The 14,369-nt window shown below is 39.3% G+C and overlaps 1 protein-coding gene across 9 annotated transcripts in view; it reads right to left on the bottom strand.

Annotated features, from left to right (window-relative positions):
- PPP2R2C (protein phosphatase 2 regulatory subunit Bgamma) overlaps nt 1-14,369 on the bottom strand; it is a 209,918-nt gene that overhangs the window by 117,099 nt on the left and 78,450 nt on the right. For 2 of the 9 annotated variants that reach the window (XM_075752530.1, XM_075752529.1), the window contains one exon: nt 6,472-6,563. The exons of 6 other annotated variants lie outside the window; for them this stretch is intronic. In XM_075752530.1, the coding sequence (XP_075608645.1) occupies nt 6,472-6,538 (67 nt within the window). In that variant the 5' untranslated portion in view covers nt 6,539-6,563. The remainder of the gene's footprint in view (nt 1-6,471; nt 6,564-14,369) is intronic. One more of the 9 variants, XM_075752536.1, reaches the window with a different exon arrangement.

Consider the following 14,369-nt stretch of genomic DNA (forward strand, 5'->3'; position numbering starts at 1 on the left):
TCCTGTTATGTGTACCCATTCCCACCCTCTCAATTTTGTTTTTCTGTAAAATCCACCCTTTGAAGGCATCAGCTTGTACAGAAGGGCAACAGCTGTTCTGTTCGGGGTCAGAGCAGATGCAGTACATACCGCCAGAGTTGTCTGTATATGATGCTTCCTCAAGAATACTCGTAAGGCTTTTTTTTTTTTTTTCCTCTTTCATTCCTTTGCTATTTCTGCTGAAAGCATAGCTGTGCACGCTCTTGGGATGATTAGGATTTTCTGCCTCTATGGTACTGACCAAGGAGTAAGGTAATCCTAAATGAGCACACCCTACAGTTTTACTATTATAGTCTCATCTTTCTTCCCCTTCCCAATATTCATGTCTGTCTCCATCCCACTATTCATCGCATATTTTTAAGTGACATCTAACATTTAGATTACACTCAGTCTTAGACACAGCCCATGGAAATCTTTGCTTAGCTGAAATTAGTAATACTGACTTCAGTGAAATGTTTGGTTTCATACCACAGTGCTCTCTGCTTTCTAGCATAGCACTGGATCTTCTAAAAAAGTGAGTAGCAACAGTGGTTTTTCCCTATCACCAAATGCTTAGTTTAGATTTTAGGTTTACTTGGCTCATGAAAAGAAAGAAAAAGACATACTTTGCTGTCTAGATGAAGCACAGCGTAACTGGTCACATACTTTGTGTAGATGATGCAAAACAAGATCTCCTGTTCTACAAAAAAAAAATTCTAACCTGAACTGTAAGGTCCAGTCAGGTGAGAAATAGATCTGCTCACTGGCATTGTTTATAAATCTTTCCAGGATGAGAGAGGTTTTGGTTTTCTTTTACAGTGGCTTTGGTTTTGTTGATACCAATCCCTCCTCCACTCCCACCTCCAGGCAGTTCTACAGCTAGCTGCCTGAAACAGTGTTCAGCTGTTTCTTTTGCACATTGATGCTACAAAATTGATCGTGTAAACAGAGAAGACTTTTTTTGTATTTAACATAAAAATGGTAATGTTTTATTCATTCACGTCCTGTTCCTGTGAAAAGAAGTCAATGGCTGGGGTCAATGTGTGGAACAGATCTCTACAACACAGCCTCATCTATAAGCAGAATTTCAGCTCGCAGGCCCTGTATTATTACCAAGCTAACAGCAGAAACAAAATAGTATAAATATTAAGGAGTAAAAATACCGTCATGAGGGAAACTAGAAAATAATCATCCCTATCAGTGTGAAATCAGCAGCACCGTGGATTGAAAAATTTTATTACTTGCACAACTCAATTTGTCTTACAGCTTCTTTTTTCTTGTGTTCCTCAGGAGCTTTCAGCTCAAAGCCAGCAGGAGATCTGCTCTGAACTTGTGTCAGATTCTTCTACGAGCTGGAAGAAAACATACACTTGCACCACCCACAGCAACAGAGATTATTCCAAACAAGAAACCCCTATACATTTACTGTGAGGTTCAAAGGTAGAGATACCAAGTTCACAGTTGCTGCACTGTCAGCTGTACAACTGTGTAACTAGGACAAGTGAAGTACACAGGCCATAATAACACTTTTCTTCCGCACAAGCATTTAGCTGAGAGGACATTTTAGGGGGAGGAAGGAAGAAGAAAAAAAAAAGCAGCAGCTTTGGCATTAACCTAGCAGCAGCCTCCCCACAGGGCCCCCAAAGCGTCCCCCTCCAGTGTCCTCCGCCCCATCAGACACAGCACAAGCCATCAGCCACTGGGCAGGACTGGGGCAGGAGACAACCTTGAAGTAATTTCTCCCAAACAGACCTTCAAACTATTCCCAACTATTCAGAACTGGGCAGCCAAACCTCAGTTTAAAACAAGCAAGCAAACTAAAACAACCCGAAGAAACCCCACAACCAAAAAATCCTTTACAATTAAACTTTCCACTCATATGAACTCCTTTGAATGTTTTTTCATAGTTCTGGAGGTTGTAGAATACTGTCCCATCATGCTCCCCCTGACATAAATTGGCAGCCTTCACTCCAGCACTCCTACAAAATTAAGCAAGCTAGCACTGAGACTCCTTCTTCACAAAATTACTATGTTGGTGTAGATACTACTAATAAAAATATCTTGGAGTTTTTAAAAAACCCACAACAACCCTGTTATCCAGAATCAATGTTTTCATTCATAATTTCTCTCTACTGCTACCATCCAAGAGAACAAACAGGACCTTGTTCTCGCAACCTGGTCACAAATTGCCAGAATACATTATATCTTTCTCTCCCACCTAATTAGCAAAATAAGTGGGTTTTTTTTCTTTTGACAACCCACACAGCAATATAAATGTCACTATGACATTCAGCACTCCACACACATATCCACAGATAGGATCTGGTAGACAAAGTTACAGCAACTTGTCTTAAATTCCTGCCATCTTTGCCCTAAGATTCCAGCTAACATCTCAAAATGTTTTCACATGGAAGTTCAGATTAATTTCCTTGGAATTTAATCACTCTTTTTTTCATTACAGATACATTTTAGTCAATCTCTTAATTTTTATTAAAGTGCTTATTAAGATGCATCTGTCCTTTAAAAAATTTTAAGTTTTCTTTTTCCTGAAGCACATTCTTAAGTATTTCAAAAAAGAACACATTTCCTAATTTGCCTCACCTCCCTAGAAGAGCCTAAAGTATTTGATCAAGCAAAAGAATGTGTACAAAAATCCACAGCTTCCTGGCACAACAGCCATTAAAGTGCAGGAGAAATTCTCTGTGAACTCCAAATACAGAGTAGATGAGCCTAAGAAAGAACCTGCAAACAGTATTTAAGAGCAAACAAACCTTCCCTTTGCCTCAAAATCCGGCAATTCTAGGGTCTCAGTATTTATTCTGTTATCCTTTAATTTGCTGTACCTGCATAGTGAAGTAGAAAAAAAACTCTACTGAAAATTTAGATTCTACCAACCTCGATACTCTTGAGCTGTTAGCTCTCACTAGTCTTCCTAGGAATAGAAGAATGACAAAACCAAAAAAGCTTTACACAGGGTTTTGTGGCTGATCTGATAGTTCGCCTTTTACGAAAACTCATTTGTGAGCTAGGTTTTTATGGAATGCAGAGGATGACAGGGACCTATACTGTATTTCTGATGATGGTAATCAGATGGCATTCTTATAGGGCCCCTGAAGGAAGATTTACATTCTGTATCACCTTTTCATTTTTGTCTGCATATCTCATCCTGAGTTTGCAGTATTTTCTCTGTTAAACTGTTTTCAACGTCTGAGTTCAAATACTCTGCTACAAGATTAAAGGTGACACTCTTAAAAGCAATTTCAGCAGGCCTCAATTTCCCAGACGCACAAAAGAAAATAATTAAGTGGGTGAAATTGTTATTTGGGATTTGGTGGACTATTTGCTTGTTTGTTCCTTGCACAGAGACTGCTGTAAATATTTATTTCCTTATTATCTCCATTACAGGAGTATCCAAAGTATCAGGCAGGGTTGGGTTTCTGTGGGCAAACAGAAGAATGCATTTCCTGGCCTGTCAGAGTTCACAGCGGCAGCAATGATCCTGCAATGAGTTCCATGTGTGGCAACACTTGAACCTTTACAGAAACGATAGTAACACTGCAGACTACTAGGAACTAAATAAATATATAACCATACAGTTTCATATACACTGTTATGTTGATTGATAATGATATCCTGGTCACTAATGAACTTGCCTGGACTAAACCTGCCAACCTAGAGATGAATGGAGGGTAAAAACTTAGTCATTCACGAAACCTGAAGAGACAGGTGAGAAATTCCTTCCTATGATCACAATACTACTAAACAGTAACATGTTAGGAGCCTATGATAACTACCGGGTGAATCTCTGAAACAGTTGCACAGCCTGGTATCTGAGCAATGAGTTTTAATTTCTGATAACTTTGATACTTTGGTCTCCTTCTTACTTATAGATGCCAGTGACAAAGTTTTGATTAGAAGGAATTTCCTTCTGCTGCATCTCAATCATTTATTTTTAGAAGTCCAATGCTGACATAGGAAACATTTCTAAATATGCATCAAATAAACACTTCTTTTTGAACACTCTAACATTACAAAGTTCCTTCCAGATCATCACACACAGCTCTGATATACTCTGCCCTAGCTGCCAAACCTGCTAGGGAAATGCTTTTCAAGAGATACCTCCAGCAGATTGGGAATAAGCAAAGTCCCTTCTGGATCACCTACGTATAAATATAGATCTGTATTATCTTCACAGATAGACAAAAAAGAAACAAATAACATTTTAGCATGGTGATTTCCCAATTATGACCATGCATTGTCCACACGTTATTCAATGTGAACCTAGAGTTGCTTATTCCTTGATTGCAACTTCTGCCTCTGACACTTGACCTAAAATTCTGGATTTGTCCCTTAAACTCATTTTTCTCACCAACCACTAGATAACAGCAGAGTTTGTGAATTGAGCCTGAAGGCTCAAACCAACTCGCTGTAATTCAGGAAAGGTATTTCTATACCTTCTCCAAGGACTAGTTTAACCTTCCTCTGCTCCCAGTCCTTGGACATAACCAGCGAAGCTTTACAATCACTAGAATATAACTGGAGGTAAAGAAAGGGTGATAAAACCTAAACTCTTAAGATAGGGATCTATAACTATGACCCTAATGCTGAAGCCTTTCTCGTGTGACCAGTCATAGTGGAATCAACAGAATTACATACACAAGTTAGAACTCCAGGATCAAGGTTACGAGGATTATCCTGCTCTGGGTAATACCTTGTTTCACAAGTACACTCCTTTCGATCATTATTATTCAATGTAAATATGTAGAAAAATCAGACTCTGTATTAATTAGAATTCACAGAAAGCATACGGAGAGACAGAGAGATGACTGCAGTATGAATAAAATACAGAGTGAAAAAAATGGTCTCTTTGACCATTCTTTTGTGTTTGTACTCTATGGCTTTGCCAGCGACAGTAAGAGGTTAGCAATGCGCACTGCATTCAAAAGAGGTGAAAAATCAAATCCACATCATTTATTGGCACCATACAGACATTAAATAAGGTGACTTATTAGCAAATATGCCCAACATTGTACCACCTAATGCCATGTATTGTCATGACAATGATGCTCAAACTGTTCTTCACTTAAAATGAATTTATGGATCAGTCCCAAATCACTTCCCAACTGGACTCTTTCACTCATTTTAATTATGAGCCAAATCCTGTACCTCTTGTTACCCTGACAAAACAGAAGTCAGGAACTGTTTTAGCTATACATGCAATGAATACTACTCTGATTCATATCCTTTGACATAAAAAAGGCAAGAAAACCTTTCACAAAGTCTATTTTGGTTAGGAAAATTAACTCTTCTTATTGTAGATCTTCTGAAAACAGTCAGGAATAATGCTAACTTTATACAATTATGGAACCGTATTATGTTCTCTTGTTATCATACCTGTTTACAAACAGCCATAGGAGCAGAGTTAAACAGACTTATGGGCCTCAACTACAAATGACAATCAAGTTGTTGCAAATCCATCACACAGCATCTGAAGCTGCAAAAGCAATTCACCATGACCTAACAGCCTTGCTAAGCCTTTGTTTCCATTTTCTCAATTGTATTTCTGTGTTTAGGAGATGTAAATTTGGCTGAAACCAGAATTCTCCTCACTGTATTGGAAGTACACAGCACTTAAATCCAGGAATGTATATGAGAATTCATTTGCCAAACTTGTGAGCACTCATTATTTTTGTTCTGAAAACTCACATCAGTCATATTAATTCCTCTCACATAATTTATCACATATCTTCTGGTTTAGATGACAACTATCTATTGTAACCACAATACATACCCATTACTTTCATATAGTGTAGAATGTTGCATGTCTAACTTTAGATAGGCAGATTTCATTAATTGTAAAATAATCTAAAAAAGAACATTAGTTTACCAGCTTAATTGGTGTTAATATCTAAATTACATAGTAATTATGAAAAGAGAAAATGTTAAGATACGGCTTTACAACTGAAACCTAATAGTTCATTTAGATACTGGAAACCAACATTCGCTTTCTTATCAGTTTCTGGTGCATTTCAAAGCATGCCTCCTGGTCTAGTGCTCTAAAGCTCCTCTTGCACACACGTCTGCCACCAGTAACTGCTTTTCTGTATCACACTTAAACCAGACTGCATTCAGTTATTCGCATGCTACTTCGTAGACGTGTACATAAAGCATTGACAAAGTCTCTGAAAACAAAACAGTGCAAAAAAGAAAAAAATGCAAAGGTGCCATCCAACCACAAAGAAATATCAAAATGTGACAGCAGTCAAGCAGAATAACACCATCTCAATAAATCCAGCCCACGCCGCTTTATGATACATAAAGTGATTATCTCTTAAAGACCGGTGGTTCATTCAAGACAAGGGGGCAGGGCAGTCTCCATCCAACAGCCTGTCCTGCAAGAACCACTGCCTGGCAGCAATAACTGCATGGACAGAGACTCTTCCACCCACTCACCTCCAGAAGTGATCTCTTCAGAACTGGGTTGAGGAACATTGGCAGGACAATGTGGGGAAGCTTGCATTGCTGCTGCCCTTGCTATACCTGTCCTGTGGAGAAATAGAGGACTTAATTTCCAGGGCTGTCAGTCAGCACCGTCCACATTACAAGTGAAGGAAAAAGAAATGAATTTGACAATGCCTGCTTCAAGTGAGTACACTTTGGGGTGTGGTGAAGAACCCCCATTTTCTACTGAAGTATTTGGGTTATTTTCACATCTTCTGTGGAGCTCCATTTGTCTGCCCAGCCAGCAAGCTGGATTCTTTGGTTCATGAGTTGATGATGCTCTCGCCAGTTACCTATACAGCAAGCTGGGATATGGCCATTGAGAATCAACTTAACCAGACAGCCTAATAAATAAGGAAATCATACTTAAATTAATCTCTCAACTCTGACATGAACAAGTAGTTGCCATTGGGTGACTCTCTCCCTCCTACCTCCCTTTCAAAGTGGCAAGTTTCTTAGTCTACTCTTGATACATTTCCTTTCCAGAAACCATTACCATATGAATTATCTAACAGAGAAGTAGTTCTTTTGCTTCTCCTGTCCCACCCATTCCACAGAGCCATTTTATTTTACTTCCACATTAATCTAAACAGGGTTACCACAAGACTCAATCCTAACAAAGGCAACTTTTAAAGGAAAAAAAGGAAACTTTCCACTATCTTCAGGGTTTCCAGCTAGGATGACAGTTTTCAGCCACCAGTTTTTAGTGTGACACATATAAATGATTTGTATATACCAAAGTGCAGTCCATTAGAGAGAGAGACAAAAAAACTGTATCTGAAATCCATGAATAAATCATTCTTTTGAGTGTAGTGATGAATGCAATGTTTTACAATTTCAAAAACAATTCTCTAAAGCCTTAGGAAAACAAGTGTGTTTGCTTCCAAGAGTGATCTCTGTGTATCTTTCGGGAGTACCATGATGTTGTTTTTTGGAGGAAATGTCAAGTTCAGACACGGAGAATTGGAAGCTAATGGCCAACCATTTTATTCTAGTAGGAGTATGCACTGAATACTGATGCTCAGTAGGCAGGAACAATTTTCAATAATGAATTGGAAACGTATCAGCCTTCATTGCATTTGATTAACTTTGGTCAACAGCAATGTTAATCGTGTAAGTGAACTGAGAGACAAGACAAAGCCTGTGCATGTGAGGTTTATATAAAACTGAGAACTGCTGAAAAGCATGGAAAGCAAGCCAAGAAAATGATTATTATAAAAATATGGCAGAGGAACATTATTAGGGAAAAAAACAACAAACAAAACAAATGCAACTTTTATTGTATCAATCGCTTAAGCTCAATCTTTCAGCTAGGTGTGTGCTGAAGAGTAAATGTAGGGGTAAATAGAATTGTTCACTTCTTATTTGGGGCAAAACAGACTTGGGCATCATTCACTTCCTGAACAAAGATGCCAAACAGGGCATTTTCTTAATTTTTATTTTTATGTTTTTATTTGCCACTGTATACTGCTTTTCTTTCCCCAAAATTCCCAGTTTCCAACATAATAATCACTTCAAAGCAACAAACCAGCTTATCTCTGAATATCTGCTACTTTGGGCTATGATTATAGCTGTCCATGTTTGGCTATTATTATAAACAGACTTTGGCCAAGATATTTGGATGAGGTATCTCCAAGAGAAATAACAACAATTGGTCACATATACAATATCATATTTAATAAACCCAGTATTTAAAAATAAAGATACAGCAAGTTGGCTCAAAGAAATAGGACAATGATTAATTCTGTCCTGAGCACTACAGAAAGTTAACAGAACATCTAAGACAGTGATTATTCTAAGCACTAACAGGAATTTTAATAAATCCGCTCCTTTTCTTTATGTGACAAGTACTAGGAGTATCAGAAAGAACCCAAATTATTATACAGCCCTGATGACCTTAGGTTTTACATACTGCCTAAACCCCTCTCAGAGGTACCAAAAAGTTGCCCCCAAAATACCATGATACATAGATAATCTAGATATTACAGTAACAATGTACAGACATCACTGATACTCTTCTTTCCAGACAGAGAAAAGAAGTCAAACACTTTGACAGTTTCTAATAATCCTTGGAAGGACTGGGATTAGTGGAAACAGGTTTCATCCAAACCCACAACCGATAATGCATTTAACCTCCCTCAAATGCAAACAGGTAAAAGCTACAATGGGGAGGGGGAGAGAAAAGAAAAAGCTACGACTGAAAGCAAAAGCTGAAACAGTCACAGTGTGGATTTTTGTTTGTTTGCTTTAGTAATCTACAAAGACATCAAATGCCAAGTATTTCACACTTCAAGGGTAACCTACATTTGTTTCAAAAACAAGCACCTTATGCATTAAATTCTTCAAAGAGCCTTTCCTTTGCTTCCATCTTCCTGATTGTCTCCCTACAAGTTAACTATTGTTCTTAACCCCCCCCTACAGTCTGTGTTGACCTATGTATCCCAAGCACTTCAACAGGCACTTTGAACATCAGAGATAGTTCTAAAAGGTAGGATCACTTTCACTGTCTGGGGAGTAGTTCATGGAATAAAAAAAAAAAACAATTTTGCCACAGGAGAAAGATACACATTCCAGAGACGAGCCCAATTCAAACAGAAAGCTTTCCATGACACAAAGCATATGCTATTTTTAAGATGAACTCACATCCTGCCACCATATCCACACTAGAATATCCCCTCCTCTTCCTTGTTTAAATATTCCATAGAATCTATTGTGTACGTAAGGACTATAATATAGCTCCTGGACTTTGTTCTCAGATCCACCAGAAGTTTTCTTGTGAGTCCTATGGAAATCACAAGTTTTTCCACAGTTCATTTTCCCTTTGAGAAATTAAGAAAACCTACCTTTCAGTCTCCACGACTGGGAAAAGTAGTGGCGAGAAGCACATTCTGTGGACCTTTAGATGAATGAATCCATGCATCTATGGCTGCAGCAGTGGATTCCTCATCTCCATTCTTCACCCAGTGACAACATTCAGGTGGTACTTAAAAATAACCTTTCCTGTTTCCTGCATGTGTGCAAGGACAGTACCACTGTGGATTGTGGTCCCACCTGGATCTCCCCCTGCCAACATATAGCTGGTGAAGAAAAATGAGCCTGACAATTTGTACCTACAGCTGAATCACGTTAGCCATCGCTGCTAGGGAGCCCATACTTATGTTCCAGCATCCAGAAGTGATGTTGCTAGTACCTGAACTTTAATGGATACTCTCCACAGAAAAAGTAATAATGACAGTTTCAATATACTACGTGCTATGGCTTTGCTAAGACCTTTTTTTTTTTTTTTCCCTTTACACAAGCTAAAAAGAATATTGATTTCTTTCAAGTCCACTGCATACTAAATGCAATTCCTACTGTTGCTATTTGGGGTATTAGATAAAAATGCCATCTTTCTGACTAAGAAAAGAATCAATGAGTCTTTCATGAAGCAGAAATGTCTAAGGCTCTTTGTTACATTTCAAACAATCTTGTCAGCTAGAGGTAGCCAAAAACTTACACTGATTCGTAAAAAAACATACAGAAAATTGACTTTGGTGTCATCCAAACTTAGTGTATATTCACTGTGCACTGTGGAGTGCAATACATTGCCAATTTAAAAACATCCATAGCGATACAACTAACAATACAAACTCAGTGCTTCATCTCTCAGTTACAAACTAAGGGAAGACAAGAAATGGCTGTAAAGCAACAAAAACCTGACATCTGTGAGAATCTAGATGGACCCTGAGAAGTGCAAAACTCTGCACTTGGGGTGGAAGACCTCCACACATCTGGCTGAAAAGCAATTGGCAATGTCGCAGCCCAGCTGGAAAGGACCTGGGGTCATCCTGGATGCCAGGCTGAACAGGAGCCAACAGCGGGCTCACATCAGCAAACCACAGCTGGGCTAACCCTAGGAAGAACGTGGCCGGCAGAAAAAGGGAAATCGCTCTCTGCATCACTGATGAGGCTACACTTCCAACACTGCTTCACCCTCCGCTGCTGAAGTGGAGAAATTAGACAAAATTGAGCAAAGTCCTAAGCACCTACCAAGTGCAACATTTGCAGAGACTGAGGGAGCCGGGCTTGTTTAACTGAAGAGAAGGCTAAGGGCAATTTAATAGCAGTTTACAACTACTTGACAGGGATTACAGGGACAATGGAGCCAAACACTTCTTGGTAGTGGTGTGTGATGTTGTAAGGTCAAAAGCAACCGAGTGGCACCTTGGGGGGTTCAGACTGGCCACTTAGAACGGCTTTTTCTCTAGGAGGGTAGTGCAGAACTGGAAAGCTTATCCAAAGAGGCTGTGGCAACTCTATCCTTGGAGGTTTTCAAGACTCAGCTATACAAATCCACAGCTGACTTGATCTATAGTTTTAGCAAGATCGTGCTTCCAGTGGGACACTGAACTACAGACTTGCAGACACCCTGTCCCACATACTCCATTTCTATACTTCTACAAAACGCCAGAGTGTAAGACATGAAACTCCCTGGTGTTCTGTAGAACAAAATCCCTTTGCTCCAATGCAGTGTGAGATTCTACACCAACACAGTTAAGCAAACAAAGCACAAAGACCTAACATTTGCACCACGGAGTGTGCATCAGATATACAGAGCTAGAAAAGGTGCCTCAACTCTTCACTACAGCTTACTGGATTTGACCACAAGAGATTGATGTACTGCCACAGGTGACTGAACCAGGTGAATCAAAGAAAATTCACTCAATAGCCAATGTGACTATTAAGCAGGTATCCTTTATTGCAGCGCTGGGAGTCGCACCGGGATATTTCCACGAACGTGCGTCTCGACGAGAAACAAATTGTTCGTGATTTATATTACAAAAGAGTTTACATATTCATTAGGTTTCTGATACATTTAATACATATTCATTATTATTCCGGGAACTCCTGAATATATGCTAATGTCCTGATACGCCTGCGCAGTTTCTTTCTCAGGTGGTCGTCAGGGGTCGTCCTCCTCAAATCTTCCTCTTTCTCCTCTTCTTCAGTGTACAGAGTTGGGTGACCTCTTCTTCATTATCCCCGTTTTGCAAGCTCAGCAACCTTGTTATCCATCCCGCCCAGATGGTCCCAGGCTTGTTGGCATGTTGGGCCTCCCTTTATCAGGTTGCCTCAAACTTTGTGTCTTTTCTAGTTCATACCCAAGGACTATTCCCTAATTTACGGCTTCTCTTATCCTGCTTCTGCATTCCAACTATTTTATTGATTGTTTTCTTTTGTACTGGAGCATGAGACAGGCGAAGCCTGAGTTTGTGGGGCCTGACTCAAGTATTGCCAAGTTATATTTTTTTTTTTTAAATTGTTATACGCTAATTAGATTCCCCTATTCATTCCCCCCTTTTCATTAAAGTTGCGAATTCTTTCGCAAGAAGGCCTACAATACATTCTCTTTTTGCGATGTTCTCTTAAAGTATTTCCCTGACTCTACTGCGTGTCTTATCTTATTTTGTTTCCAGTTCTCATATTCTCCTGAAGTTCGCCTACTACACCAAAATGCACATTGTATTAATATACAAGTCAGGATTATCATCAGTCCTATAAGCAGGACAAAACCAAATAGCTGCCGGAGCCAGGTCGAATTAGGTAGCCAGGAAGTTAACTTGTGCCAAATTTCTTCAAAACCCCATGAGGTATCTTCTTTAGTTATTTTATGCAATATTTCGCTTTGTCTACGGATTTCGTCTAAATCTGTGGAGATTCTACCGCTTTGGTCTATGTACATACAACAGCTTATATTTATGGTTGCACAAACACCACCTTGTGAAGCTAATAATAAATCAAGGGCCATTCGGTTTTGAATCACTTCTTTTGACAGACTAGTTATTTCAATTTGCAAGGCCTGTATTGCATCAATGGTTTTGTTCTCAATGTTTTCTATTACTGCTGAAATGTTCACTATAGTTTTTTCTAGTTCACTTACCCCTAGCCATGGGAGAAACCACCTTGCAAAACTATGGAACTTAGTAAACCTATCTGCTATAGCGTTATGAGTTTTCTTTATCCTTTTGAGGGAAGTTGTTATTCTTTCATCCTGCGGGTATAGTTTGTCAACGATAGTAATGTTAGGAACTAAAGCTCCAAGAGTACAAGCTCCTTTCCATCCTAGGGGCAATATCTTCATAGCCAATGTACCACATAGCCAATACCATCCCGTTCCTAATGGGACCGGGAGTCCAGTATAGTTCAACCTTTGAAAAACAGGATCAATCAATGTCATATTTAAAAAATGGACTTGTTATATTTGAATATTCTCCTACAAAGGTGCCCTTTCCTGAACTTACTAAACAACTATTACTTGAGGTATAATTCGCTATCATCACGTCTACCTTCCATTCCTGGTTCCATTTGGACTGGGAATCTTTTCTAAGGGTGGTGTTTGCCCAATAAACCGGATTTGTCCAGGAGACATTAGATGGAAGCGGATCTCCTATTAAGGATATTCCATGGCTGGAATATTTAGGCATCTGAGTGATGTTTTGGACTAGAGAGAAGTGTAGATTTTGATTCCATCCTTCTACCTGACTGACATGGCTCAGGCACTTGAAATGGTCCATTCCACTTCTCTTCCAATGGTTTACCTGTGAAATTCTTAACATAAACCCAGTCTCCGAGTTTAAAAGGATGTATGGGTTGATCTAATCCTCTAACTCGTGTTGCTAGAACAGTCTGTTCGATTATATTTAACTGTCTGTGACTATTACCTTTTCCTATTACACCCATCTGAATCTTGTTTGAGGTATTCGGGTTATTCTTTAAACAAATTTCGCACCTTTGGGTTACTTGTTTCACACTAGTGTACAAATTTCAACTTACTAGCTTCTGGTTTAATTGTTTATATAAAGCATCTGTACCCCAATGTGTTTTCTTATGTTCATCTAAAACTAATTTCCATAACAAATTAGAGGGTACTATTATTCGTCCATCTGGAACATAAAACCATCCATCTTTTCCTTTGTTACCTTCTAAATCATTGATTAATTTTTATCTTCTTTGGAATACTTATCTGGCTCCAAATCAGAATTTGGAATTTGAAGTTTACCATCTGGAATTAAGGCTGCCATCACTTTACCCTTTTCTGCTGCCTTTCTAGCCCCTGAGTCTGCCAATTCATTGCCAATCTCTTGGTCGGTGTTACCTTTTTGGTGCCCTTTACAATGCATAATAGCTACTTTTTCTGGAAGATTTACGGCTTCTAGTAACTTTAGAATTTCTTTTGCATGTTTAATATATTTTCCTTGAGCAGTGAGAAGTCCTCTTTCCTTCCAGATAGCACCATGGGCATGTACAACTCCAAAGGCATACTTTGAGTCTGTCCAGATATTAATCTTCTTCCCTCTTGCCAGCTCTAACGCTCGGGTTAGGGCAATGATCTCAGCCTTTTGTGCTGATGTCCCTGCAGGTAATGATTTTGCTTCTATTACCTTTTGGGTAGTGGTCACAGCATATCCTGCTTGGCATTCTCCATGTTTCACAAAGCTGCTTCTGTCTGTATACCAGGAGTCCTCGGCATCGTGGAGCGGCTCCTCTTTTAGATCGGGGCGACTGGAATATACCGCTTCCATCGTTTTTAAACAGTCATGGACCACCGGCTCCAAGATTTCCCCGCTAAGGAAAGAAGCTGGGTTCACAATGTTAGTGGTGACTATAGTTATATCATCTTGTTCCACTAGTATTGCTTGGTATTTCAGAAATCTAGAGGGGGAAAGCCAGCGTCCTGCTTTTTGTTCTAACACGGCTGAAACTGTATGAGACACCATTACTGTAATTTTCTGGCCCATTGTAAATTTGCGTGCTTCCTGTACATTCAGGATAACTGCAGCTACTGCTCGTAGACATCCAGGCCACCCTTT

This window comes from Balearica regulorum, chromosome 4 (assembly GCF_011004875.1).
Source record: "Balearica regulorum gibbericeps isolate bBalReg1 chromosome 4, bBalReg1.pri, whole genome shotgun sequence".
NCBI classification, from domain to species: domain Eukaryota; kingdom Metazoa; phylum Chordata; class Aves; order Gruiformes; family Gruidae; genus Balearica; species Balearica regulorum.